General features: G+C 55.7%; 11 protein-coding genes across 11 annotated transcripts; 5 read left to right on the top strand and 6 right to left on the bottom strand.

Moving 5' to 3' along the window:
* Positions 1-9: 9 nt before the first annotated feature.
* On the bottom strand, positions 10-2,234 carry ACRALDRAFT_209803 (uncharacterized protein; the record flags this gene model as incomplete). Its single annotated transcript, XM_071022859.1, has 16 exons — positions 10-28; positions 101-274; positions 312-487; positions 580-615; positions 642-812; positions 852-947; positions 985-1,056; positions 1,091-1,132; positions 1,160-1,217; positions 1,244-1,370; positions 1,401-1,640; positions 1,710-1,797; positions 1,888-1,908; positions 1,947-1,998; positions 2,049-2,144; positions 2,191-2,234. The coding sequence occupies 16 exons, from the start codon at positions 2,232-2,234 to the stop codon at positions 10-12; spliced, it is 1,512 nt and encodes a 503-aa protein (XP_070873449.1).
* A 441-nt stretch (positions 2,235-2,675) lies between these two features.
* ACRALDRAFT_2043407 (uncharacterized protein) lies at positions 2,676-4,419 on the top strand (the record flags this gene model as incomplete). The annotated part of the gene is made up of 5 exons (XM_071021347.1): positions 2,676-2,736; positions 2,813-3,020; positions 3,243-3,565; positions 3,655-3,974; positions 4,093-4,419. 5 exons carry the CDS (start codon positions 2,676-2,678, stop codon positions 4,417-4,419), a joined length of 1,239 nt encoding a protein of 412 aa, XP_070873448.1.
* A 1,968-nt stretch (positions 4,420-6,387) lies between these two features.
* Positions 6,388-8,010, bottom strand: ACRALDRAFT_2021202 (uncharacterized protein; the record flags this gene model as incomplete). Its single annotated transcript, XM_071020051.1, has 12 exons — positions 6,388-6,472; positions 6,536-6,577; positions 6,625-6,665; positions 6,726-6,836; positions 6,882-7,142; positions 7,170-7,181; positions 7,223-7,437; positions 7,479-7,562; positions 7,591-7,629; positions 7,667-7,706; positions 7,806-7,858; positions 7,905-8,010. The coding sequence occupies 12 exons, from the start codon at positions 8,008-8,010 to the stop codon at positions 6,388-6,390; spliced, it is 1,089 nt and encodes a 362-aa protein (XP_070873447.1).
* Positions 7,946-10,454, top strand: ACRALDRAFT_1063263 (uncharacterized protein). The gene has a single exon (XM_071016763.1). The coding sequence runs from the start codon at positions 8,220-8,222 to the stop codon at positions 10,284-10,286; it is 2,067 nt and encodes a 688-aa protein (XP_070873446.1). The 5' UTR covers positions 7,946-8,219; the 3' UTR covers positions 10,287-10,454.
* A 342-nt stretch (positions 10,455-10,796) lies between these two features.
* Positions 10,797-12,113, top strand: ACRALDRAFT_2090380 (uncharacterized protein; the record flags this gene model as incomplete). The annotated part of the gene is made up of 1 exon (XM_071022570.1): positions 10,797-12,113. A coding segment is annotated over one exon (1,317 nt), but the record flags the coding sequence as incomplete, so codon positions are not given.
* Positions 12,114-12,322: 209 nt separating this feature from the next.
* ACRALDRAFT_2028844 (uncharacterized protein) lies at positions 12,323-14,871 on the bottom strand (the record flags this gene model as incomplete). The annotated part of the gene is made up of 5 exons (XM_071020558.1): positions 12,323-13,916; positions 13,996-14,188; positions 14,259-14,468; positions 14,545-14,719; positions 14,782-14,871. 5 exons carry the CDS (start codon positions 14,869-14,871, stop codon positions 12,323-12,325), a joined length of 2,262 nt encoding a protein of 753 aa, XP_070873444.1.
* Positions 14,872-15,259: 388 nt separating this feature from the next.
* ACRALDRAFT_1081465 (uncharacterized protein) lies at positions 15,260-16,901 on the bottom strand. Its single transcript, XM_071019171.1, has 2 exons — positions 16,382-16,901; positions 15,260-16,314 (listed from the first exon to the last, which is right to left on the bottom strand). Exons 1-2 carry the CDS (start codon positions 16,665-16,667, stop codon positions 15,794-15,796), a joined length of 807 nt encoding a protein of 268 aa, XP_070873443.1. The 5' UTR covers positions 16,668-16,901; the 3' UTR covers positions 15,260-15,793.
* Positions 16,902-18,319: 1,418 nt separating this feature from the next.
* On the bottom strand, positions 18,320-19,805 carry ACRALDRAFT_1056576 (uncharacterized protein; the record flags this gene model as incomplete). Its single annotated transcript, XM_071015889.1, has 3 exons — positions 18,320-18,660; positions 18,802-19,670; positions 19,726-19,805. The coding sequence occupies 3 exons, from the start codon at positions 19,803-19,805 to the stop codon at positions 18,320-18,322; spliced, it is 1,290 nt and encodes a 429-aa protein (XP_070873442.1).
* Positions 19,806-20,468: 663 nt separating this feature from the next.
* ACRALDRAFT_1081463 (uncharacterized protein) lies at positions 20,469-22,460 on the bottom strand. Its single transcript, XM_071019170.1, has 3 exons — positions 21,767-22,460; positions 21,131-21,681; positions 20,469-21,067 (listed from the first exon to the last, which is right to left on the bottom strand). The coding sequence occupies exons 1-3, from the start codon at positions 22,239-22,241 to the stop codon at positions 20,867-20,869; spliced, it is 1,227 nt and encodes a 408-aa protein (XP_070873441.1). The 5' UTR covers positions 22,242-22,460; the 3' UTR covers positions 20,469-20,866.
* Positions 22,461-22,664: 204 nt separating this feature from the next.
* ACRALDRAFT_1063258 (uncharacterized protein) lies at positions 22,665-23,325 on the top strand. The gene has a single exon (XM_071016762.1). The coding sequence runs from the start codon at positions 23,044-23,046 to the stop codon at positions 23,203-23,205; it is 162 nt and encodes a 53-aa protein (XP_070873440.1). The 5' UTR covers positions 22,665-23,043; the 3' UTR covers positions 23,206-23,325.
* Positions 23,326-23,694: 369 nt separating this feature from the next.
* On the top strand, positions 23,695-26,156 carry ACRALDRAFT_1076138 (uncharacterized protein). Its single transcript, XM_071018476.1, has 3 exons — positions 23,695-23,975; positions 24,072-24,818; positions 24,895-26,156. Exons 1-3 carry the CDS (start codon positions 23,864-23,866, stop codon positions 25,545-25,547), a joined length of 1,512 nt encoding a protein of 503 aa, XP_070873439.1. The 5' UTR covers positions 23,695-23,863; the 3' UTR covers positions 25,548-26,156.
* The last annotated feature ends 105 nt before the right edge of the window (positions 26,157-26,261 follow it).

Below are 26,261 nucleotides of genomic sequence, written 5' to 3'. Positions count from 1 at the left end.
TTGCATGGTCTAGACGTTGCTTATTACGCTGTATGCATTGCGACATGCGCGTACAAGTGTTACGGTAATCTATTCTATTCTGCCTGATAACTCGTATCACCCGCCCGGAGTGGCCGAACCGCACGCAGGGACATGAACGGAAACGTGTCGCGATCCTCCACGTTGCCCATCAGGTTCTGACATAGCCCACGATTGCCCGTCTCGGTAGTCAGGGGTGGTGAAATGAGATTCCGTTGGTCGAGAGAGGACCTTCCCGTCAAGTTTCGCGGGGAGACTTGTTTACATACAAGGATCCGAAACTAAGAGATCACCTAGCTAAATTGATGGGTCTGACGTCTTGGAAACCCACGTCGTCGCGCATCTCATGTCTCTCGTGTTGGCGAGTCAGGGGCGATCCCGACGGGTGAGCGGAGATGCGTTGTAACTTTTGAGTGTCGCGGGGCCGATCCAGACTTCCCCAGACGACATCGCAAACGACATCATCTTCCTGTCATACTTCTAGTCCCGCGATAATCGGCTATGCGGGGGGGTCCGGGTCTTTAGGAAGCCAGGAATTATAACTAATAGCGAGCAAGCCACATTGTATGTGGCCATTCCGGAGAACAAGACGGGGGACTTGAGGGAGTGCGTGGGTTGAGAACGCCGGGCGCGGTTATGCGGATGTCATTGAGCGGATAGATTGTGGGGGAGGATAAGGATACTCCCTTGGGTGTGAATTTCCGTAGTCCGTCATTCTCCGTCACAGGCGCAGGATTTCCGCGTCTTCCGAGAAGGCCCGACAAGGCTTCGCTCAGATGTCTGCCTACTGATACCTACTCTTTGCGTAACAAACTAATAAATACTATGTCGACGAAGATGGTGTGCTCGATAACCGGATAGTTCTGACTTTTCCCACATATGTTGATGTAGGCATGTAGATCAGGCATTTTGTTATACAGTATTTGTTCCTAATTTGAAAAAAAAAAAAAAAAAAAAGGTCCCCACTTGTCCAGCCTTGCCAGCTTTCCTCACGCCCCCGCTATCCAGTAAGGAGGCCGCATCTCCGAGCCGAGGGAGCTTTGTCAAATTCGGAATCCCGAGGCGCTTGCACGACGCCTTTGCTCCCGACAGCACGTCTCAGGCTCCATATCCTCTCCATGCCTGTGCACTAGTCCGTTACTGCAGGCCCGTCTTTTGCGCCGGCGCATCTGATAAGCCATCTCAAGATCTCCAGAGTACTTGGGTAACATGGTTATTATCCCACCATGGCAGGTATTTGCTCTTCTCGTGGTCGAATGTACGTGGTTGTTGAGAGGGAGGCTTTCTGCCGTGGGGCATTTCACCGGACTCGAAAATTTGATCCTTGTCAACTCCTGCGACGAACAACAAACCTCAGTGTGATATCCAGCTAGGGTTGCGACGTAGGCCTGGACGATTTGAAAAGTCGGGTGGATCTGCTCCAGGGATCTTGCTTCTTAATCCTCCGACGAATGCACCGGGATGTACCCCAAGGATCGTCCAGGTCGAGAACGCATCTGACATCATGCGGAGGGAGCGAAACAAGGCTGTCCCATGCGGTGTTTCGTTCTCAGGCTTGGACGTCAAAAGCAGAGCATGTGCCAGCGTGGTGGAGACGAGACACAACGAGAAGCCGTTTCCATCTGCCAGCAGTGGTTACGTTACGTCTTTCCGTCTTTCCCGCGAGAACGTGCTGGGCGGAGGGCGCTGACTCGCCGCCAGGGCGCCGGCGGGCAGGGCACCGGGATCTAGCGAAAATCGCCGGCAAACTTTCCCCCGAGATCGTTTTCTAGAAGATGACTGTCCATCCGACCGACGTTCGTTAGTTCGGAGTAACGTTCAACGGTGCGGTAAGCAGATTTCCTGGGGAAATAGTGGAAATAGTGCCACAGTTGCGTGGGGAGGTGAAAGCTTGAGACGCCACCCCACATTCAATAAGCTCTTCCCACAGGCTCATGGTCCGAGGAACTGAGTTTCCAGAACAGGGAGGGATGCCTAAATCTGGGGAAATTTGTGTCATGCTTCCGTGGAAACAGTTTGTACTCTCAAACGGAGCTGCGGTATTGAGCCTTCCGGGGTTGTCAGGCCAAGAGTCGAAGACGATGGCTTGAGGACGGGGCGACGAGCTCCGCTGAGCATATAGCCCGCTGAGTACAAAGTATATAGCGACAAGAGATATAGTGCGTCGGTCACAGGCCGCCGCCATTGTGTCCTTGGGTGTCGGACGCTATTGACATTATCCCCTCGGGGGATTGTCCCAGTAAGGTAGCGCGCTGGTCATGCTTCTGGAACTGATTTTGGATAATAATGATAAGTCGGCCCGATGAGAACCAACGATGCGTGCCCTGGGCTGTGTTCCGACCTTACAAGTCGAGGATACTGGCCGCCATCAATGCGAAGTAGAACTGTCGGAAGGCGATGACAATGAGTGAGTCGCAGTGTTTCGGTCTTTTGGGATCTTTTGGGAGTATTCAGGTTTGTATTCAAAGGACAGTGTCAAGATGTACAGATAATACTGTATTTCCCACATGTGCTGTACGTTGTACCTATCACGGAAAGTGGAGCCAGGTACGGTGTAGTGCGACTTCATGAGCATCCCACACTGTGCGACTTCAGACGCATTCCACAATCGGAGAAACGGCTGAGCCACACATCGCCTTCTTCCAACGGTGCGGATGATGGACCGCTACCACGCCTACCACCAGAGAGACGAAGCAAGCTTCGATCTCCCGTCCACACGTAGGCTTCTAGTTCTTTTCTCGAACCGTATCTCGAATGGCCTAGCTGACTGGAGGAAACTGCCCCGGCTCTAAAGACCGTCTTCCTCCCGTTTCCGCCGCAGACGCGCTAGAAGACTTGGATAACAACGTATCGCGTTATGTCTCGACGGGTCTAGAGGAACTGGACAAGGCGCTCTCTTCATCCGCGCCAGAGCCTCCGCTGGCACCGGGTCAACTTGGTGTCCCCCGAGGACAAGTAACTGAAGTCTGGGGACCTCCGGGCTCCGGGAAAACGGGCCTTGGGTGAGCTGTCCTCCAGATGACGCGTGGTTCGTCCTTGAACCTTTTTATTGGCATGCTGACACATGTCATCTAGAATACAACTCGTTGCAAATGCGCTGTCCCGTGGCCAGGGCGCAGTTTGGGTGGGTTAGTGTCCTTTCCATCTCTTCTCAGAGTACAAGAACTCTACCAACGCTCGTCCACGCACGCTTCTGGACGGAAAGCTGATGGGGGCTTGCCGAGCCGTACAGATTGTTCATATGTTGTTTGTGGACGCCGCCTTGAAAGCGTAGTTCACGCGGCTTCTCCGGAGACTGGATCAGCCGAACCCTCGCCAGCGAACGAGACTCTGCGCATCCCGGTTACGGAGAACGACAAGTTTGTGCACTACGCTTGTCGAACATTACCGCACTTTCTCGCACTCTTATGCCAACCCACGGCAACAACACTACCCGACGAAACGGCTATCATCGTCGTAGACTCACTATCCGCCCTCATCAACCATGTCTTCCCCAAGGTTCCCGAAGACCGGTCTGGGTCTAAGCCTGGGACCCCCTTCCGAAAAGGTAAGGATGCATTGGAAGCCCAGGGATAACGTCCATCGCGTACCTCTCCGTCCTTGCGAAGAGCTGACGTGGCGTTATCGTTATGACAGGACGCGGGCCGGCAGCTAGGCTACAGACCCTGCAATACGTGATCAGCGCGCTGCAAAAATTGGCGGCGACGCGTAACTGCGCCGTCGTAATTCTCTCGCAGTGCGCGACCAAGATGCAGTTCGAAAACGGCGCAACCTTGGTACCATCGGTCAACGCCAGCGTGTGGGATCAAGGCATCTCGACGAGAATCGTTTTGTTTCGAGACTGGGTGTGGAAAGACAACGTCCCGTCCACGGTGTGTTTCGCCGGAGTCCAAAAGAGGGAAGGCACATTGCTTTCCATGGCGGTCCATGGCGCGGCCGCGTTTCACGTACAGAAGGTCAGTGCTGTTGGGTAGCCCCTACGTTGGTGTGGCGTAAAAGCGCTCTGCTCCTGGTTGGCCCAGTTGGGCCCTCGTATCAACGGGCATGCATGGGACTGATCAATATGGCTTTCAGACGGGTCTGGTCGGTATCCGGTGTGATGCAAGCCAGCCCTCCATTGCATTGTCGGCAACTCCACGGCCCAAGCGCAAGCTCGCCGATTCGGCACTCGAAGTGCCGGACAGCGACGAAGAAGATGAGGATTACGGGTGGGGCGAGGAAGACGATGCGGCAGCCCCTATCCCACCGCAAACCCAGGGCAGTGAGGACCTGCTGCTCGGTGTCCATCGGCACGAGGAGGACGAAGACGGAGATGATGACGACACGCACCACGTGGGTGGAGAGGACGACGACAGCGAAAACGACAGTGGAGTCCAGGAAAAAGAGACCGACCAACCCTAACGGTTGAGATGTGGAGTTTCCACAGGCTAGAAATCGACCTCAGCTTGGCGCCTCCCTCGCCATCTCACGACACGCACCATGTGGAATAGGATAGCCACGATGGCTTAATGCCGCCGTTGCGCATGGCTCACCTATCCGTTTTACCACAGGATAACGTGCTTACGGATTTGATACAGTTCATGGAGTATCCCAGCGCGAGGACGTGAGGGTCGAATTGACGGGACGCATTCGGGATTACCGCCATTTGATTCGCTTATGAGAGGGTTCCCAGTGTTTGTTCTCCGGCGCCGTCTTGCACCATCGTCAGGGCGAGACACGTGCAAGTCCATCGCAGGAACCATTTCGGTCAAAATTGCGTCAAGGGTCGACCTAACCGCGATACATTCATCATCGTCATTTCCGTAGGGCCGTTATTCCCATGTGTGGAGTCTTCTTTGCGGCTCTATTCTCCTCAAGGTGGAAGGCCTAGGCCCATAAAGGCATGGGACGGGAAATGTCCAAGGGCGGTATCGAGGTTAGCCTTTGTGACCCCCACTCAAGCGACGTTAAAAGATCCGATGGTTGTTTCGGCTGCCGGTCTGCTGGGCCGGTGACTCACCGAGCTCGGTGGACGGCCACAAAGACGCCGGGTGAAGGTGCCGCGAATTGGATACGACGACGAAAAAAAAAAAAAAAAAAAAAAAAGGCCCCATCGATCTTATCTTGCCACCTGTTTTTACTGCTTCATCGTTAGATATGCAGCACGGGCCGGAGATGCAAGATCTATGGACTGACAGCCTAAGCATTCTACCGCCCAATACAGTGGCCCAACTTAGCCGGCAGCGACGCCACCGCCGCGCCACTCCACGGCATTTCAGGTTCTCTGGCCTATTTATTGCTTCTGGACCTGTATTTATCCGGATTGCCTATCTGCTATAAGCTGACCCCAGGAAAATGCTTAAAACGTTTACGGCACTTACCATTCCGGAGAACCGTTCATCGCGTGGTCTCTAACCAAAGTTGAGAGTCTCTCTATGGGGTGCAACTGCCGGAGCCATACGAATATTTCCAAGCCTCTGGGCTCGGAGGCTTTGCTTCCAGCGTGAGCCTTTCGGGCCTTTTTTTCTTTTCTTTTCTTTTCTTTCCTTTTCCTTTAGCGACAGGGTAGTAGACGCAGGAACCCTTGTCCTGTAGGGCGACTGATCTGTCGGCCAGACTCCATTCTAGTCGTGGACGATCCTTGTCTCTTTTGCCGCGGAAGTTGGCCCCTGCTCCCGCTCAATACAACACGACTGTTGCAGCGTACAACGTACAATGCAGGTTCATCTTCATGGGCTTGACTGGAACGACCGTAAGTCCTATTATCGCGACCGTAACTAGTGGGCCAATGACGTGACGTCCGATCTCCCTAAGTACCTAACACACCCAATTTGTATGTACGTAGAAGTTAAGTAGGTACATAGGTACAATCACCATAGGTACATAGGTACCGCCTATCGTGTCACTTCCCTTATCTTATCAACCATCACAATTTTCCTAGGTACATAGGTACATAGATACAACGTACTGGATAGGAACCAGGCATATAGGCAGATAAATTCCTTGCTATATTATAAGCTGGGGCTTATTTTAGCTACCTAAATTCAGGGGCGAAATGGATATGTTGATAGGGAGGTGAGGTGGAAGGCGCGAATTGAATAGCTTACCTACTAGGTAGGTAAGGTAGTACGTTATACCTAGGTAGGTAGGTGTACGTTATAGTAGAGGTGAAATAGGTAGTTATACGAAGTAGTTATACGAAGTATATACGGTACTTTGCGTTATCGCGTGGACCCACTAAGACCCACTGATTACGGTCGGAATAGTAGGACTTACGGTCGTTCCAGACAAGCCCTTCATTAAATAAAGCTCGGCATGTGGTGACCGTTTCAGTAAATCGGTGACCGGTGAAGTTTTTTTTTTTTTTTTTTTTTTTTTTTTGGCGGGCAATCATGGGGCTTCTCCCCTCTTCTCGGCTTTCCGGCCAACAATGCGTCCGTGATACGGCGACATTGCGGTATAGCCATGCTTGTATCTACACGTTGACTGTCCTTTACTCGACCGGAGACTGACTAACCTACCCCCGTTTTACGTACACGGGAATGCGGAGAAGGGGTACAGAGCGGAGGGCTGGAACGTCCTACCAGAACACATGTTGTATAGGTAGATCATCGTCCTTCCTCGGACGATGCCAACTGTCGTCGAGGGTCGAGACGGTCTTGCGGCTCCTGTAGGTACAACGTGTGTGTATAGAACGCGGGTAACATATCTCGAAAGTATCCCCTGACTTTTGTGTGCGTGTCAGGCAATCTGCCTGCCATCGTTCTCCTCTTGTCAAACACATCTACGCTTGTGATATTCGGAGGTTCTACTCGGAAAGTGCTGCTGCAGGATGCGGCCTGCAGCGATTGCATACAACGTACACGGAGCCGCTTCACTCACACAACCCGAATCGCATCATCCCACATAGTAACGTACGACCACGTCAACTGACGAGGCACTTTCGGAGGAGGGTGACCATGCACCATGGGCCGTTCAAAGTCCTTTCGTTCTTTATCAAACGGAAAGCAGTAGAAGACAGCATCATGCCATTCAGTCGATGTTGAATAGCCCATCTCGGGCGGGTTGCATTCTCCGGCATTACACTGCATGATCATCGTCGGATTCGTCCAACCCACTTGGAATCGAACCACCTCGTCTCTCGTCTCAGACCATAAACACATACAACGCACACCACCGCCTGTCTGTCAGTTGGTGTTCCATTTCACCAGCAATGTCGGTTCACTGCCAGTTTCAGTAAAGACAGGTCATGTTCGGGCTGCTCAAGAAAGAGCGTCCTGGCAACGCCTCTTCGCGACGCCCCTCCTCTTCCGGCCACCCTTGGCTGGCTCGGTCCATACAGATTATGCAGGAGGTAGGCCGCAGAGTCCCCCCGAAGACGAAGGGTTTCACTTTCAACCTGTTCAAGTAGTTGTACGTCGAGTTTGTTCGATGCTGCCTCTAGCCGGCATTGAATCTATCAATCTACGAGTCAGCCACACCGTTACAACGATGAATACTTGAGTGGCAGGTGGCATCCTGAGCCATCCGGAAGCGGACAGGAGCATGGGAGAATATAGGATCGGCTTTGCATGCTGGCTGTTGTACTCCCACCCTCGTTCAGCTGGTGTCGTTGTGTATTGAACTGAACACCTTGATGTCCGAAAGTGAGTGCTGACAAACAGTCGACCCGCTTTGGCAAAGTACACCATGTACGCCCCGACGTGGACCTAGTTGGAAAATCACGTGATATTAGATAAGCGATTTCCTCCCCACACCGCTATATCCGAAGTTGAATTTCGCTATGAAGATAACATGTGTAGCTGCACTGCCTCGATAATGCGCTTTGCGGTCGGTACTGCGGAGTAGGTATCGTCACCGCCTTTGGCAGAATCGCGAGTTTCCACTTAATTTCGCAGCGCGATCACGAGGCTGTAGGGAAGGAGGGAAAAAAAAAGTGAAGAACTTGAACTCAATGAGGACTTCATAACACGAGGTGCACAACACAATCATTCTCAAAGACAGACGTCCCATGTTCTCAGCGACTCATTAAGCGTATGGTGTACCCGTGTTACACCATCGCTTTCCAGTTCATGCCTCACGCCGGTTTAGGAGGCATCATCATCAGGAGTCCAAGACTCGTAACCAGAAGATTCATTCTCACCGTGTCCACCCCAAGACACGTTCAATATCCGATAGGCCAGTCGGGATTCATTTCTCGGAAACTTGTCAGGAGGGCAACCATGGCGTCAGCGAACCAGGAAAAGGCAACTACAGGGGAGGAGATGGTCAGGGAGGAGACGGTCACGTACGGCGGCAAGGAGTACTCCACCATCCGGGAAGGCCTGGCAGACATCCTCGTCCCGGTTTCAGTGAAACAGAAGAACGGCAAAGCAAGCGAGGAACAGCAGGTGTTCTACAACCCGATTCAGCAGTTCAACCGTGATCTTTCGGTCATCGCCATCCGGGCGTACGGAGAAGATGCGTTAGCCAACCGGAAGACGACAGTTGCGGAAAAACGACTGGAAAAGGAGAAGAAGAAGCGCCGCCGTGCCGAAGGAGACGATGGGAACGACAGGCCAGCCAAGGTGCAGGTCTCTGGAGGGGAGGGGGAGGCGGCGGACAAGGCGGCGAGTGTGGTCCCTACTATTGGGGTTTCCGAGGGAGATGGTGGGCAAGCTCAAGGGAAACAGTGTTCGAATGCTGCGTCTGCTGGTGATGCTGTGGAAAATGCGCCAATCGAGGAACAGCCGGCCAAGGAGACAGCGGGCGAGGGCGAGGCAGCGACGGAATCTAAAACGGGCCCCCGCTTCACCATCCTCGATGCCCTCTCCGCCACGGGCCTGCGTGCTCTACGATATTCGCACGAACTACCGTTCGTAACGTCGGTCACGGCCAATGACCTGACCAAGTCGGCGACCGAGTCGATCCAGCTCAACGCCGAGCACAACAAGCTGACGGACAAGATCCGAATCAGCCACGACGACGCCATCGCGCACATGTACCGGCGCGTCGCGGACGACCTGTCGCAGCGGGACGCGCGGGGGCGGCCGGGCAAGAAGAACAAGTACGACGTGATCGACCTCGACCCCTACGGCACGGCGGCTCCGTTCCTCGACGCGGCGGTGCAGGCGGTGCGCAACGACGGCGGGCTCCTCTGCATCACGTGCACGGACGGCAGCCACTGGGCGGGCCACTCGTACGTCGAGAAGAGCTTCTCGCTGTACGGCGCGGCGCCGGTCAAGGGGATGCACTCGCACGAGGTGGGCCTGCGCATCATCCTCCACACGATAGCCGGCACGGCGGCGCGGTACGGGCTGGCGGTCGAGCCGCTGCTCTCGCTGTCGATCGACTTTTACTGCCGCGTGTTCGTCCGGATCCGCTACAACCCGCAGGCGGTGAGCTTCCTGGGCGGCAAGACGATGGTCATGTACCAGTGCGCCGGGTGCTCGGCGTGGGAGACGCAGCCGCTGGTGCGGACGCGGCTGCACCCCAAGAAGAAGGAGGGCTACTTCTTCAAGCACGGGCTGGCGCACGGCCCGACCACGGACGCCAAATGCCGGCACTGCGGGTCGACGATGCACGTGGCCGGGCCGATGTACGGGGGGCCGATCCACGAGCCGGGGTTCGTCCGTCGCATGCTCGACCTGCTCCCGACGCTGGACGGCGAGGTGTACGGGACGATACCGCGGATGGAGGGTATGCTGACGACGGCGCTGGAGGAGCAACTCGGACCGGGGCCGGAGGAGAAGAGGGAGGAGGAGGAGAAAAAGGTGGACCCGCGCGAGGCGGAGATGGCGAGGATGGATGGCACGCCGTTTTTCTTCATGCCGTCCAGGCTGTCGGGGGTGCTGAATTGTCAAGCGATGCCGGAGAACCAGTTCCGCGGGGCGCTGAAGCATCTCGGGTACCGGGTGACGCGCAGCCACTGCCGGCCGGGCAGCGTCAAGACGGATGCGCCGTGGGAGACCATCTGGTTCGTCATGAGGGAGTGGGTGCGGCAGAAGGCGCCGGTCAAGACGGAGAGGATCAAGCCCGACACGCCGGCGTATACGCTTCTGCGGCTGGGGCAGGCGAGCACGAGCGAGGCAGGGGGGGGCAAGCGTGAGGCGGAGAATGAGGAGACGCGTGAGGCGGAGGGCGAAGGAAAGTGTTCGGCTTCGGAAGAGGAACTCCGCAAGACGTTGGTGTTCGACGATGCTCTGGCCAAGCTGGGGAAGGATGGGGCGAAGGACAGCAAGCGGCTGGTACGGTATCAGCTTAATCCGCGGGAGAACTGGGGGCCTTTGTCTAGGGCGAGGGGACGCTGAGGTAGTAGATGGGATGAGGATAATTTGGAAAGTCGAGTTTTGATTTTGTGTCGTGATGGTGGTGATGGTGTTGATAGTCGGCCCAAGTCCGTCGTACAATAACAAGGAGAATTACAGCTTTCTCGGCGAAATGTTGACCCCTATAAGAACCCGCCAATCTCTCCGCTCACCACATTTCTTTCGATTCTTCATCATTCGCACCTGTTTATCCCTCATCACCGAACCACCCCCGTTGCCCTCATTCCCTCCAATATAATCAGTTTTTTAATAATAACAAATATTCTTTCAAGAAGAACATTCCCGTAAAAGACACAGCAATCCATGTCGACAAACCAGGACCCCCCAGTTCCACAGGGAGAGCTGCATCTCCAAGATGGCAACCTGACTTACACTATCGACGGCCTCAAAGAGGAGACCTTGCTACCAGAGAGGATTGTATTTGTCCTCGAGTCAACCAGCGATTCACTTCATGGAGGCCCGAAACGCTTCATCATCGCATACCTCAGAGAAGACACCCCCGAGCAGCCCTACGCACTCCATCTCATCCAGGCCGATCATATCCCCCAGGATCTCTTGGATAGCCACCTCATTTCCAGCCTCCCAGACCATCTCAGTCCTGAACGCCCTCTGCACGTCATCGTGTCCACCAAGGCCGGGACAGGTCTGGCGTCCATGTGTTGGGAAACCATAGTGCAACCGCTTCTGGGCTTACTCTTCTCATCGATACCACCAAGACGAGAAGATGGGAAGGGTGACGGAGAAAGGTACCACGTCTTGACGACTCGGTCAGCCCAGAGCATCAGGCAGTTTGCCCAATCCCACTGGGCGAGAAGGCAAAACACCACTTCCCACCCCGAAACCATCATCCTGTTATCTGGAGACGGGGGCATCACCGACCTCCTCAACGGCCGTGACGACGCAGACGATGACGGAACCTCCTCTTCGCCAAACGGCCCATTGCCCACCATTGCCATCCTCCCGCTGGGCACAGGAAACGCGCTCTTCCACTCCCTGCACAAACCACTCTACGACGGTGTCTCGGGAGACGCCGACGGTGCGACTGCGGCGACAACCCGGCCAACCGTACCCTCTCCCCTCGTCCTCGGCCTCAGGACCCTCTTCCGTGGCTGTTCAGCCCCCCTCCCTTCTTTCGAGGTCTGCTTCTCCCCAGGCTCCAAACTAGTCTCCTCCGAAGAAGGAGCAGGGGAAAATACGAACCGCAGAGACGACGAAAGAGGCTTTTCATCCCAGCATCGCCACGACAACTCGGTGTCGCGTCTCATCGGCGCCGTCGTCGCCAGCTACGGCTTCCACGCACAGCTCGTCTGGGAAAGCGACACGCCAGACTACAGACGGCACGGAGACAAGCGTTTCGCCATGGTCGCCGCCGAGCTGCTACGCGAAAGCCACGCCTACGACGCACGCGTGCACATCTACCCTACGTCGTTATCGTCTTCCGCCCGCGAGATTGACATGCCAACCCACCAAGACACCACCACCACCGACGTCGCCGCCCCTAGGCCCCGGTTCAGCTACGTCCTCGCCACCCTAGTCTCCAACCTCGAGCGCACATTCACCATCTCCCCCGCCGCCCGGCCCTTGCACCCGGCCCTGCATCTCGTCTACTTTGGCCCCGTGGGCGGCCAGCGCACCATGGAGATCATGAAGGCCGCCTACGACGGCGGGAAGCACGTCGCATTGCCCGACGTAGGGTATGAGGAGGTCGCGGCGCTGCGGGTCACCCTTTTGGAGGCCGATGCGCGGTGGCGCAAGGTCTGCGTCGACGGGACTATTGTCGAGATACCCCACGGCGGAGACATGACTGTGAGCAGCATGGAGAGGTCTTTGTTTGGAATTGTGGTCGATTCGTCGGTTCTTGGATACGATTCTTCTTCTTGTGTTTGACTCTATTCAGATAAAGAGCCGAATGAATGAAATGCACACCGAGGAATGGCTAAGGACAGTTAGTAGAACGTCATCATATATCGCGGACTGTCGACTCCCGAGCCATAGGTTACTTTGTTTAATGGTCCGCCCTACCTATCCAACATCTTAGCCACCCTCTTCTCGACGCTCTCCTCAAACTCGGCCGTGCCGTTCTCCAGTTTGGTCAACTTCCCCCCTCGCAACCGGTACACCGTCCTCCTCCTCACACTCTCTTCGTCATCCCCGTCATCCCCGTCGTCCGCATGCCCCTCCTCGTCATCGGCATCGTCCACCAACCCTTCGACCACCCCCCGCACGAACCACCGATCGTGGCTCACCAGCACCACCGCGCCCTCCCAGCCACTCAGCGCCTCTCGCATGGCCGTCACCGTTTCATAGTCGAGGTGCGTCGTCACCTCGTCGAGCACCAAGCAGTGCGGACACCGCCAGAGCAGCCGCGCCAGCTCGCACCGCACCAGCTGGCCCCCCGAGAGCTTCGTCAGGGGTACGTCGGAGGCGACCCGCCCCGGCAGCCCCAGAGCCCCGAGCAGGCCGCGTACCTCTCCCTCGTCGAGCACACCGTCGACCTCCCGCGTCAGGAGCGAGAGAGCAGTGAGGGAGGCGTCTCCTCGGCCCAGTGCCTGCAGAGCTTCCACTGCTTGTTGCGAGTAGTAACCGAGTTTGAGTCGGGGGTGCATCGTTACTGTGCCCGACGACGGCTTCGCCTCTGCGCCCACGAGCAACTTGACTAGCGTAGACTTGCCCGCCCCATTTAAACCGAGGATACCGACCCGGTCACCCATGTGGACGGAAAGATTGACGTCTTGTAACACGACCGGGGAACTGTCCGTCCCTCCGGTGTTGCTCTTGCTCTTGGTCGGATAACGAAACGTGACGCCCTCAACAGAGATGAGCGGTCCCGGAAACCGCAGGTCGGAAGGCTCGGGGACGATGAGGCTCACGGGCCTTTCATCCTGCGGGATCGCAATCTCGTCTCGCGCCGTGAGATGGTACCCGACCAAGTCACGGTTGAGCTTGAACCTTCCCCCCTTGGCGCTCACCTGCAAGCCCCAGCGGTCGTCCAGTTTTTTCTGCCGCGACTTGGCCTGGCGCAGCTTGTTCTGGTCGTCGCTCGCCTTGCCCGCCTTGATGTTGTTGGAGATGCTCTGTTGGATGTGCGCCTTTTGCTTGTCCTGGGCCTCTTTCATCTTGGTCAGCCATCGTTTCCTCTCCGACTGGGATGCCTCGTACGTGGGTAGGTCCCCGTGGAAGTATGTCAGCTGCTTGTCTTTTAAGATGAGAAGATCAGTGCAGAGCGTGATGAAATCGCGGTCGTGAGAGACGAGGATGAGTGTCGGGGCATCGTCGGCGTCTTCGAGCGACTGTAGGTACTTCTGCAACCAGATGATGCCGAAGAGGTCAAGGAAGTTTGTGGGCTCGTCGAGAATGAGAATATCTGCCTCCTGAAGTAGTGCCGTGGCGAGTGCGGTTCGCATGCGCCAGCCTCCCGACAGACTCGACACGGGCTTGGCCATGTAGTTCTCGGAAAAACCGAGTCCTACGAGGATCCTTTTTGCCTTGGACTCGACCTCTGCCATCCTGTTAGGCTCTACTTGTAGCTGTAGGTCGGCCAGCATATCGATGGCCTCGTTGGTTTCATCCCTGAGTGTCTCGGCAGAGATCTCCTCGGCGGGCTGGTCAATCCTGATTGATGTGTGTATTTACTTAGTCTCGAAGCAGCTGAGAATCGCATGCAAAATGAGGTGTGTCTCTCTGGCCTTACAGGGCTTCGGATTCTGCGGTGATCTTCTCAAAGGCCGTGAGTGCCTTGCGAGCGGCCATCCCCCTGGCCCCGCTCCGTAACCTGGCGTCTTTGTCCAGCTGAAAGAGACGCCTCTGGTTTCTGTTATGGCGTATGGAGCGTAGGGCACGGACAGCACCCATAGGGTTGTCGTCGTTGATGCCGTTTGACAATGCTATGATGATGGTAAGTGGTGTGTAAGCTGGGTGTGGCCATCACTGCGGTAACAGGTGCGGCGTGCCCACCTTTGATTTCCTGCTCGATGTCCGACCGAGCTGTAGCCTTCTCGACAACTTCCTCGAGAACACAGCGCTCGGGTTGGTCCTGGGAAGAAGCAGCATTCCAAGGGGATTTGTCCGTGTCGGAAATCTGGGCGTTGGTCTGCTGCAAGATGGAAATGCGAGTCTCTTCGGGGATTCCAGGGATGAGCTTTTCAGCAATGGCTTTGAGGAGAGCTGGCAGCCACGGCATCGGCCATTTAGTCGAACGGTCACCCTGCTACATGTGCGATCCTGGAAGGTAAAGCCTTACTCGACTTGCCAGACCCATTCCTCCCGACGAGAGCATACCGCTGGCCCGCCTGGAGCCTCAGCTTAGCATTGGCGAGTATCTCCACACCTTCGCTGCGGGCCTTTGCTTTCGCCTTGGCCCCGGACGTCTTCTTGTCGCCGGCTGTTACGGTGATGTGGAGACCATCAACGTCTAGCTAGATGCATACGGCGGTCCGTCAGAATACAATATGGAGAGAGGGGTGAATAGCACACGGACCTCTCGCAAATCAGCCGTCTTGATGTCGAATCTCGTCTGCTTGCTGGTACATAGGATCGTCGACACCGACTCGGAAGCGATTGAAGTCATAATGGATTCTTCGAGTGAGGCTATCGAGAATGGGGTTCTTATAGGGCCAAGGAAGAGATGAATAGAAGAAAGAAGAGGATATGATGGCGTTACATTAGAATAGATAAATGGCGGATAGACAGAGTTGTCCCTTTCGAGATGGGAGGCGTTCCTCTGATATACTTCGTACGTCTGTCGTGATAATGTGAGGGGATGGAAGTTGGCGAACTGGTGAGACCGAGAATGGTGTCAAAGGGCGTTGTTGTCAAGTACCTGGTACTTCTTGGCCTACATCACTCGTGAGTCACGCCGACCACAGAAGTACAAGCAGGGGAAACAGCCGGCTCCAGATCGGTAGATGGTCGACAGTCATACGCCTGAAAAGAAAAGTAGCGTGCAATCCGTCATGGTTTGTCAACCGGATGGGAGAGAAATATTAAGATAATAAAATAAGTAGGTGTACGGAAGGCTGAGCCCAGAATCGTAATCGTAGGTACAGGTACAGCAACGTGAAGCCATATACAGGAAACCATGTACATGTACAGCCAGCCTACCACTCCAATCCAATCGCCCTCGCCGAGCATGGAACATCGCGTGTCCGAGGATCCAGCAAGAATCGTAAACCAGGAACGAGGCGCTCCAATGATAACTGCAGCCCAGAATGACAGGGGGAATCATAAATGGTGGGAATAAATTGTTAAAAAAGGTTTAAAAAATGCAAAGAAAAGCAAAGCCGGCCAAACAAAAACATCGCAACAGAGCACAGGATGATTAGAAGGGGTGCCTACGCCATAGGCTCAAGAAATCCGGGCTCACTCCGACTCTTCATGAAACTCATAACTCGTGGCACGCTGGCGGGACGATGAACCACGTCCTAGTCCTCGTCCCATGCACCCCAATGGGATGCCCCTCCAGCGTCTCCAGATACACGAGCTTGTGGCTATCAGAGCAGAATGGCGGCGAAGGCGATGCCGGCAACGAGGGCGAGGCTGGCAGAGCTGTGGACCGTGCCGGCAGCACCTTCCTCCACGTTCGACGGGCTGGGCGTGGGTTCGGTCGTAGGCTCCTCAATCGCATCCTCATCGTCGTCCTCCTCCTCGTCAACGTCCTCCTCGTCATCCGCGGGGGCGGTAACGGAGGGGACGTGATAGGCCGACGTGGTAGTGTTGGCATACCAGGGGATGCTGCTGGTCGGGACGATGGAGCTGGTGGGGGGGACGTAGGACGACGTCTCGACGGCCACGGCGCTGGAGCTGGGCACGACCACCTCGGATGTGGATTCCGGGGCCTGGGAAGAGGAGGACGACTCGACGACGGAAGCGATGGGCTCGGGGCGCACGTCCAGGATCAGTCCGCCGGCCACGCCAAAGTCGGCCGCGCACTGCTCCAAGTCCCGGCCCTCAGGGCAGCACCAAGTCTCGGCGTCGGTGTCGTGGGTGCAGTAGAAGGCGGCCAAGCAGGAGCCTTTGCGAAGACAAGGTTAGTCACGTTGCCAACAAACCAAATGAGATGAAGAAAAAGGGGGACGTACTGCCGGTGCCAGTGGTGCAGCAAGACTCGCCAGCGGCAGGGCTGAAGCAGTGGACGGCCGAGTCGGACGAAGAGCATTGCTCGTATCCTTCACCGCAAGCCTCGGCGCAGGTGGTTCCCTCCCCCGAGCAAATCTCGTCCTCGGGCTGGTACCCGTCGTCCTGGCGGCGGAAGACGCCCAGATCGCGGAAGGACTGGTTGGCCCTGGTGAACATGCGCGTCTGCTGGGCGGTGGCCTGGGCCGCGAGGGCCACGACGGCGAGGGAGGCGATAGACCGGTACTGCATTGTGGTGGACGTCTTTTGTGTAGCGCGTTGAGCGATGGTGTCGTTCGTTGGACTTGTCAATGGTTTCGATCAATTCGATGGTCTTTCAAACAGGAGGACAATATGGACAATGGTTCGAACGGGCGAGCAAGCAGAAAGATGGAATAAAGAATGGATCGAGCACAAGAGTACTCTGGAGGCAAAAAGAGTGACGAGAGCCGAAGCAAATACGGCGCAACAGACGGTGTGGTGTTTGGATATTGGAGATGGGAAAATGAGAAACGAGAGCGACAAACGGGCAGAAGAAGGGGGGCGGGAAATCACCACAGGTTGAAGCACGGTGACTGGTTCGTCTCGGCAAGGGGTAGCCTCAAGGTCTGGGTACTTTGGACTGCTAGCAAAATGTATAGAAAAGAGATGTACCTCTGAATGGATGGAGCCATGCAGGTACCAGGCCGTCGCAACGGTCCAATCCAAGAAGGGGAGGATCAACCCCATGTTTAATTTCACCTCTCATTGCGCCTATTTAGCGAGCCTTTAATCGACATCGGTAACCAGGGAGCAATCCCTGGGAGAGGGGGAAATAGAAGCAAAGCAAAACTTCGCACTCCTTGAACAAGTCTACAGTGGCTAGACACGACTGTACTTACAGCAGTACGACGTGCTGGCATCGTCGACGCTTCCCTTGTTGGCCTGCTCAGATTCCGTCGTCCGTCCGACCGACACGTTTCGATCGTTCAGTGGCGGTTCTGGGAAATGAAGGCCATCCGGGCTGGCGACACATCCTTGTCGAGCCAGCTGGCCTGGCCCGTCGTCTAGTGGGAGAACGTTTTGCGCTAGGACCAGTAGTGAATTCTGATTCGCCCATCGTATTATTCAGCGAATGCACGGGCCGCCACGGGTACCTTGCAGAAGAGCTTCAGGCTTGTACCTATGTACAGTACCACCTTTCGGCACTTCACGGGCGATGGAGAGATCAGAGTCGACACGGATCGTACATGCAACGTACACCCTACCTACAACGTAAATGGACTCCGGCCTGGCCCTGCTTTCGAGGTGACTGGAATCGTTGCAAATTACAAGACTAGGAACCTCGTCTCCGTGATACGAAGCCGCATGCACAGATCACAATGCCATTGACCGAACAATAGACACCCGAGACAAAACGCTGGTCGTGGCGCACAGCCCTCATGGCATGGCTGGACACTGGAATGCTCAGAACAGCGCTGGGCGCAAACTCCATTCACCTGGTGACTGTCAACGTACGAAGTAAGCAAAGGTTGCGATATGAAAATACCTACACTCAACATACGGAAACAGACCCAAAGGTAAAACAAGCATTATGACAATATAGCCGCCAAGATGTTAGATGTTACACTAGCCGGTCCATCCCAGTGATCATACCGACACGATCCTCTCTAATCCTCCGTATACTCCCATAAAAAGCCACTATTATGCCGCAATAACCGTGATTCCCCAATCATGGTGTCACCGGTCTGGTTATACAGATACCATACTCTTACACGTCCCGCCATCAAAGCATGCAGAAGCAGAAACGGTCCGACGGAACTCACCAACACCAACCCAACCCAACCCACTCGCCATCTTTCCGGTGTGCCTACTGACTTTCTCGAGTCATGCGCACCGAGCACCGCACCGACCCATGTCCCGCCTCAGTCCACCGGCTCCCCTCGCTCCGCCCGTTCCGCCCGGTCTCGCATCAACCGAAGAATCGACCTCGACATCATGCTAAACTTGTCTTCAAAGGTCTTTTGGAACTTTTCGCACGCCGTCCACATGGGGTCGCCCTCCTTCCAGTACGTGTAGCAGTTGAGGAAGATCAGCCGCACGTCGGCCGCAAACTCGAGCTCCGTCTTGTACTCGCCGCGGTCCATCTTGGCCTTGATCGACATCAGGTCCATGGGGTTCTTGACTTTGGTAAAGTAATCAGGAACCTGGTCCTTCTCGGGATCCACGGCATCTCGGAAGGGTCCGACTAGGCGGGTCCAGAAGCCTGAAGCAAGTCAGCCGTCAGAACGACGCAAAGGAAAATGTATAAGAAATGACAACAGAGCAAAGGAAATACATGTAAAGAGTAACAACAGAGCAAAGAGGAAAGCTTCCAGAACACAGGCAATAGGGGAGTGCTGCTCACCAGGACCAGACAGCATCTTGGTCAGCAGATTGCTGCAGAATTCAAGTCGGTGATCCGTCGTAATCTCGTCCTCGGTCATGGCAAAGCCGGCCCCCGAGCGCCGCTTAGGCATCGGCTTCGCGGCCCTGCGGACAGCGGGAGACCTCCGTTCCGTCGTAGGGGGTGCGGACATGCTAGACGCGCCAGCGGCACCAGACACGCGTCGGAGTCTCTTCGTGCCCCGGCGACCGTCCTCGTCGCTCTCTTCGATGTAGTGGACGCTCTTCCTCAGAGGAGGACTGGCACCGTTCGCCTCGGTACTAGCGGCCGGGGAGGCTACCTGAACCGGGGGAGCCGACTCTAGAGAGCTCATGATGACAACCAGCTCGCTCAGGACCTCCTGCGGAAGAGAGCGGGCAAACTCGGCCCGCGCATCTGACGCCCTCATGTACTCGGCAGCCCAGGACAGCAATAGCTGGCGAATTGACGAACCTTCCGGGGTGTCCTTCCAAACCTGTATGAGGAGCGGCGTCGCCGGAATGCGCTGGGTCGTGCGTCGGCATTCGATCATGGTGTTCAGCGCCTTGTCGCATAGTCCGTCGATGCCGAGCATGTGGCCAAGTTTCCACACGCCGATGAGCACCTCGTACGACGGGGTGGTGTCTGGCTCGGGGACAACCTCGCCAGTAAAGAGGAAGTTTTGTACGCGGCCAAAGATCTCGGGCGTCGTATCGGGAAGCTTGACAATGTGCTCCAGAGAATCTGGCGTCTCCGAACCCTTGAATCTGTCCCGGAAGAACGTAGAGCGCGAGCAAATGAAGTTCATTTGGATGCCAAACGGAACCTCCTCCTGTCCAACATAGATGACGACAAACTGGACATGAGGGTCACTAAAGTTGAACGAATTAGTGGTTTCTTTGATACAGGAGGGATACTACTACTTACAGCCACGAGAACGGCTTATCAGGCACCGGCTGCTCATTCTCATTCTCCTTCCCCTTTCCCTTGTCGGTTCCATTGACCATTTCATTTTGTACGACCAAGGAACTCCCAGCATCAGGAACTGGGTCCCCCGAAGGGACAGGAGAGTTCGCGCTCATGATAAGCTAATGAGGTATCATGTCAGCTATGCCTCCGACGTCCCCATTCAGCGACTAGGATAAGTCCAGGATCGCCCGATATGAAGCTCTAAATAACAACTCACCGGAAATGAGACGTATCTCTGGCCGAGGTCGGTGTAGCCGAGAGGCGACGGGATGGAAGAGAGATGAACGAAATGTGGGTGAGACGGGTAGAGACAGTGGATGAAGTGCGCCCAGGAGAACGCGTCGAATGAGATGCTCGGACAATCACGGTTCAAACATTAAACCGTAAGCACCACGATCCTCATCCAAAGGAATGAGAGATATACAAAGAGGGTGTACTGTTGATTTTGAATTTTGAGACTCGGGCTTTCCTGATTGAAGTAATTGGGATATTGTTGTGAGGATGGTCGATGTTCGTTGTGTTGGTGAGAAGTTTGGAAAGTGAGATGGATGCAGTGGAGCACCCATAGTGGTCCGTGCACAACGACTAGACACACTTTGTACCTTTTGATTAGCTATTCATTCCCGACTCGACAAATGGAGAGTGAATGAGACCAACTCTCAAGTACACACGGCAACGGGAGGTTCAGTGTCATTCTTTGAGGGAAATCCGAGGAGATTCTTTTCCCTTATAGGGACGACAGGGGACGGTAATATGATATAATGCAACTCGACAAGACTTGAGAAAAGTCATGGTAGACGAGACAATCTACTTGATTCATTGAATGCCAATGTACGACCGGACCCCTATCCAGCTTCTGCCGCTGCTTCTCGTGGGCGAGATGCCAATGCGACCCAAAGAGATACTCATCATGCAGCCGAGCCATGTCATTCGAAAAAGGACGGAATAAACGCCAGACTCCTCCCCCTCTTATCGCACCACAGGCCACAGGCGTCGAGTCACTACACACGGAATACAGGTATAAATCTCCTCCGCCCTGTGCCTACATGGTGATCCTTTCTCCAGTACAAATTCCCATTCTCTCGCTTGTTTTCCTTTTTCACTCGTCATCGCCCAGCTCCTCCACGCGCGGAGCGACGTACCCAGCGCGCTGTTCCGGCTGGACGGCCACCTGGGTATCCGTTGCAGTGGTAACTGCGCTGGCGGGGGCAGGTTGCCCAGTCGCCGCGGCAAAGGCCCCGCCCGCCTTGCTGCTGCCGCCACCGGAAGCCGACGACTTTTTCTTCTTGCTCTTTTTGGTCTGCACAATGGGTTAGTTTGAAACGAGCAGCGAAACATATACACACACAAATAGGGAACGCACCTCGTGCCAAGCCCAAACGGGCCTAAAGCTGTCCATGAACGACACATCCTCCCAGAGGTTCGGGTAGAGCCAGAGGCCGGGAGGCACGGCAAAGTAGGTGACGCAGAAGAGAATGACGCGGAAGATGGCCATGGCGAAGAAGAGACCGAGAAGACCCAGCAGGCCCCAGCTGAGATAGTAGACACCCTGGCGCAGCTTGAGGGGCCACAGCGGGTAGCAGACGATGAGGAAGATGAGCACCACGGCGATGGCGGCGTACACCTTGCGCATGATCTGGCTGCCCTCGTAAAACCATACATAGTACATATCATCCTGGGCCTCCTGCTGCGGCTCGATCTTGACGGTCCACAGGCCCTTGACGCGCTTGGTCTTCTTGTGGCTGTGGCCCGCATGGGGGTCCGACTTGGACACGCGCAGCGCGAGCATGGACATGGGGAGCAGCTTGAACGTGTTCTCGAGCGAGGCGCGGTCGGTGATCTCGGGGAGGAGCGGGTTCTTCTTGCGGGCCTTTTCGTAGGCGGGGGACTGGAGGGCGCGAAGGGCACGTTTGACTACAAGAGAAGCCGGTGAGCCACTGACTAGTTCCATGGGTTTTTTTTGTTTCCTTTTTAGCCCGTAGAGCGGAGAAAAACGTACCTCGAAACATGTCCTTCCGCTCGCCATTGAGAATGCAGGTGCGCGGCTTCAAGTCCTGGCTACGCAGGAAGTTGGCAATGGCGAGGGCCTTGGGGTTGGGAGGCCCAGGAACAACGGGCTGGGCCCCGGGGGGCCCGGGACCGCCAGGACGGGGTCCATGCTGGTGAGGATGGGGATGTTGGTGAGGGTGAGGGTGAGGGTGCTGGTGCTGATGCTGCATCGGGCCTGGCTGTCCCGGCGGTCCAGGTGGTCCAGGCTGGCCGGGATGCATTCCCGCAGCAGCCTGCTGCTGTTGGGCGCGTTGCATCGCCTGCTGCCTCAGCTTCGCGACAAACTCGGGGACGGACATTCCGGCCTTTTGCGCGTCGATTTCCAGCTGTCTTCGCATCGCTTGGATCTGCTCGGGTGTCGGCCGTTGACCGGGTCCCATGGGAAAGCCCGGGGGCGGCATCGACATTGGCATGGGCATGGACATTTTTTCTCTCTTTCGATTATACTTTTTCTCAATTGGAAATGTCGATACCAATTTCTGTGGTGGAGGACAATGTCCAACGAAAAGACCACAAAACCTGGAAGAAGAGAAGCCTTCCGGTGCCACCAAGTGCTTCACGAGGGACTTGGTGGAATGATGGTTCTGTTGGAAAGTTTGATCAGGCCAGGACGTTGGGGGCGACGCTGGTACACTGTACGTCACGGCAGGGGTAGTGGGCTAAGATAGCCAGGTGTTCTCTTCGGAGGCCCGCCCCTGTGCTGTGTATCGATAAGATTACGTTTTCCGAGGTTCTGCCGACATTTGCTGAATCAGCTTTTGGCAAGACACCTACAAAGTATTTGCTCCATATTCCATTCTCGCTTTCAATATCGTCGCAATAGTCCAACCACTGCGCTGCCGACGCAGACGCAGCGAGATTTTCAACGCACCTCTGTTCATCTCCGGTATTTCATGTGAAATTGGATGCCTCCTTTGCCCTCTGACGAGGTCGCTCGTCATCACCCCTAGACATGGACAGCCATGATGTGAAATGACCTTATCACCACGGCACAAGCAAGACAGGAGCACACCATCAGCGAGACAGCGCCCTCTGATCCCCGGTCCATGCATCCAACTTTTCTATAGTTCCCTCCTGAATTATAGACCTCCAATATGTTCTAGCATACAGATTCGATTCGTCGCTGTGCAGTACTCCCTGCACATTTCCAAGCAATCCTGCCACTTCTGATCTTTTTTCCAGCCCACGAGACAACCTTACACGTAGGTCCGCGTCGAGACGGTCGCGATGCCTTCCAGTACATGTCGTCCGCTCGACTGTGACAGAATCAACGGCATCCATCCAGCACAGAGACGTATGGATATGACAAGTGCCTGCAAGAAAGACGGACTGGATTGGAAACTCGCCGCGCGAATAGCTCTCCCAACGGAGACAATGAGGTGGCCGTAAAACCCCTTAGCCCAGATACGATACGATCAAGCTCCACCGGCTTGGTTCGTCGGCACACTTTTACAGACGAGAAATTATTTCTTCTCTGGTGAAGAAAAGGCGTCCACGCGGACCTCCTTGTCGGCCCTTGGAGCGACGAACTGCTGGCCTCGACCGACCAAGAACAAGGCAATCCAAGACATCGACTCGCTGAGGCATAGCCTTCCTCTTACACGACTGGTGGGTCTGACTTGATGGTGGTGCAGCGTCAGCCATCCGAATCCGCCCACACCACTTGGTCCTAAGCGCCCACTGGTTGGCGCCCGGCCCGTCGCCACCTATCAGACGCCGTCGCTGCCCACCTCACCAACTACACTGACGGGATTCTTTTGAGCTTGGCCTATGAAGCTCCGCCGGAGGCTTTGAGATGGGAATCTACAAAGAAACCCCAGGCCGTCCCTTCATGGGCACGTAGGGGCCCTTTCTTTCGCCCGCATTGTTTTTCATTCTCTTTTAATCCCAGCTTGGGATTCCGTCCAATCTTCTCTTCTCTTCCCCCGGGCTCTGGTTCCCTCTTCGTCTCCTTTTACTCGTCTGGCTTGGTCAAATCGCTGGTCGTCTTTCGTTCTTCATTCCCCAGCGCCTCTCGGCATGTTTGCGTTCCTTGAGTGACGTTGACATGGCTTTGCGAGGCACTTTTTCCCAAGCCTATACCAGATGGCTCTCTTTAATATCCCAGTGCTGTGCACCCCTATCAGCTTGTCTTGATGACAAGGCCGACGGCAGCCCAGGTAAGCCGTCCTTTTTCCGTGTATAACCTCGATTTGCGTTGCCCGAGAGTGACGCCGGTGATGACGACGGGATGAGTGGATGTTGACTCCTTAAAGCCACGACAGAGGAGAAACGGTCGGTAGCCGTGTTGCGGGACCAACCTGCACCGGTGTCGATGCCAATGTCGATGCCATTTGCTGGCCCAAGACAGGATTCTTGCCAGCGGGAAACGAGGAGATTGGCGGCAGAGAATGAGAGTCCTGCCGGCTTTGGGTCCCCAGTAACAGAGAGATGCCGGTCATCCCCCGCCGCCGCCATGGCCACGACATTGCGCCGGCCGCAGATATCCGGCCCTTCCGATTTTCGCCGTCTTGATTCCGAGTCGTTCCACTTCCCGCAGTACACTCACCTTCAACGTGTGTCGCGACGCCCACCGCTACCGCCAGATTTCCGTCCCATCGAGCTGAGCATCCGCACGCCGGGAAAACAGCTGTCGCCTATCCTGCCGCTTTTTGAATTTCCGAGTACCATGTCGCTACCACCGAGCGCGCATGTCCCCGGAAAACGGGACGACGACTGCAACTTGGGTCCAGACCGAAGCTATTCGCCCATGTCCTTCCACGTCCCTCGCAAACCAACGGCTTCTCCGCCGACTTTGCAAGACGAGTTGCCTCCCAAGATCCCTCCCAAGTCTAGAGCACGGGCCTACACCTCTCCGAACATCGAGAGGATGAAGGAGCGGATTGCCTACGCCATGATTGAGGTGGAGAAGCTGCAAAGAGAAATCGACTCGGTGATGGAGCGACAGAGCGTCGGCGCTGCCAACAGTCGGCCATCGACAGCGTATTCGATGACACCACTTGGTAAGCTTGCCCTTGTGTATCCGACGTGGGGACGATGGTATCCTGTGACGTATCAACACGCTAACCATGTTGGCAGACATGGAACCCATGCCGTCGATTCCCGCGCTTCCCCCAGCCGCACCCTCGTTCGCTGAACGGCTGAGCACCGATCGACCGCAGACAGCACCTTCTGTCCCGTCGGCGGTGCGTATCCCTTGCCGGGCCAAGACGTTTGCGGAAGCTTCGGCGGCGTTCATCACCCCTCCACCGAGCCGGGGAAGCGAGGACCAGCCGTTACCGCCTCCACTGCCGCTGGTACTGCGGCCGCCCCTCCGGAAGAAGAAATCCTTCTCGCGGGTGTCGAGCTGGCTCTTCCCCAGCGAGGGCGGCAGCGACGGGCAGCAGCACCAGCGTCAAATCAGTCTCGATTCGGTGACGAACCTGCCCCGGCCGATCAAGGGACGGGAAGGGTTCTACCAGTGCGTGGCACCAGGGGGCCAGACGGGGCGTCAGAGTTTCGAGACGCTGTCGACGGTGCCAACGTGGGAGACGGACGAGGACGAGGACGAGGACGGAAGCCGGACGGTGCATACCACGACATGGTCCCCCGGCAGCACACCGGTGACGAAGCCGGATGATGTGACCACACCTCTGGAGCGGGTAGCCACATTCGGAAGGGACCATGGTCATGGAGGCATGCAAAAAGGAAGCGCAAGCCCTCGGAGGGGGAGCGTCGGGGTGGCGTTCTGATTTTGTCGCTGCTTGTATTCTTTCCCTGGCTGTGACGGGGAGTGCTAATATTTGATACCGCGTCTGTAAGCATACCAGCTGTGTTTTGGTTCGGTTCCATGTACATATTTAGAGGGGGAGAGGGACATGGGAGCCTTGGGGAGGTGACGAAGCTACGGGAGTACCCGCCGGCAACCTGTCTTCTCAGAGGAGTAGTGGTATCCCGTTCCCAGAGAGACTGGCCATGGTTACCACGACCACCTTGCTCATGCGCGGCCATGGTTTATGACCTTGATGGTCGACACGGGTCACGGCATGCGGCCGGCCGTACGCTTTGTGGCACGCTGCGTTATCAGAGTCTCTTATGATCGGGAAGTTGAGTTTCGACGTGGTGGATACCCAAAGAGGCGCAGGGTAGGCGGGCTCTGATGCCTCCAGCGGCTATTTCACGGGGCGCACGGAGTTGTACGTAGATGGGGACGTACAACGGCGAGTTTCCTGACGGCATCTGGTGATGTTGAGTGTTGATAGCAGGGGGTTCAGAATCAGAAGTAGATCCATATTGGATGATATTCATGCCATGTCTATAACCCAAAGTGAAACCAGAATGTCTACATGTGAAGCTCGAGGTGGGATAATACGTACTTACTTGTGTTAAGGTAGAGTATTGGGGACATTGGTGCGATACGGTACCCACCATCTAACCAGATGGTCGGAAATGGAAGTGCCGTAGAA

This window comes from Sodiomyces alcalophilus (genome assembly GCF_042370955.1).
Source record: "Sodiomyces alcalophilus JCM 7366 unplaced genomic scaffold ACRALscaffold_6, whole genome shotgun sequence".
Taxonomy (NCBI): Eukaryota; Fungi; Ascomycota; class Sordariomycetes; order Glomerellales; family Plectosphaerellaceae; genus Sodiomyces; species Sodiomyces alcalophilus.
The sequence above is the reverse complement of the archived record's forward strand: the minus strand, read 5'-3'. Positions and strand labels throughout refer to the sequence as shown.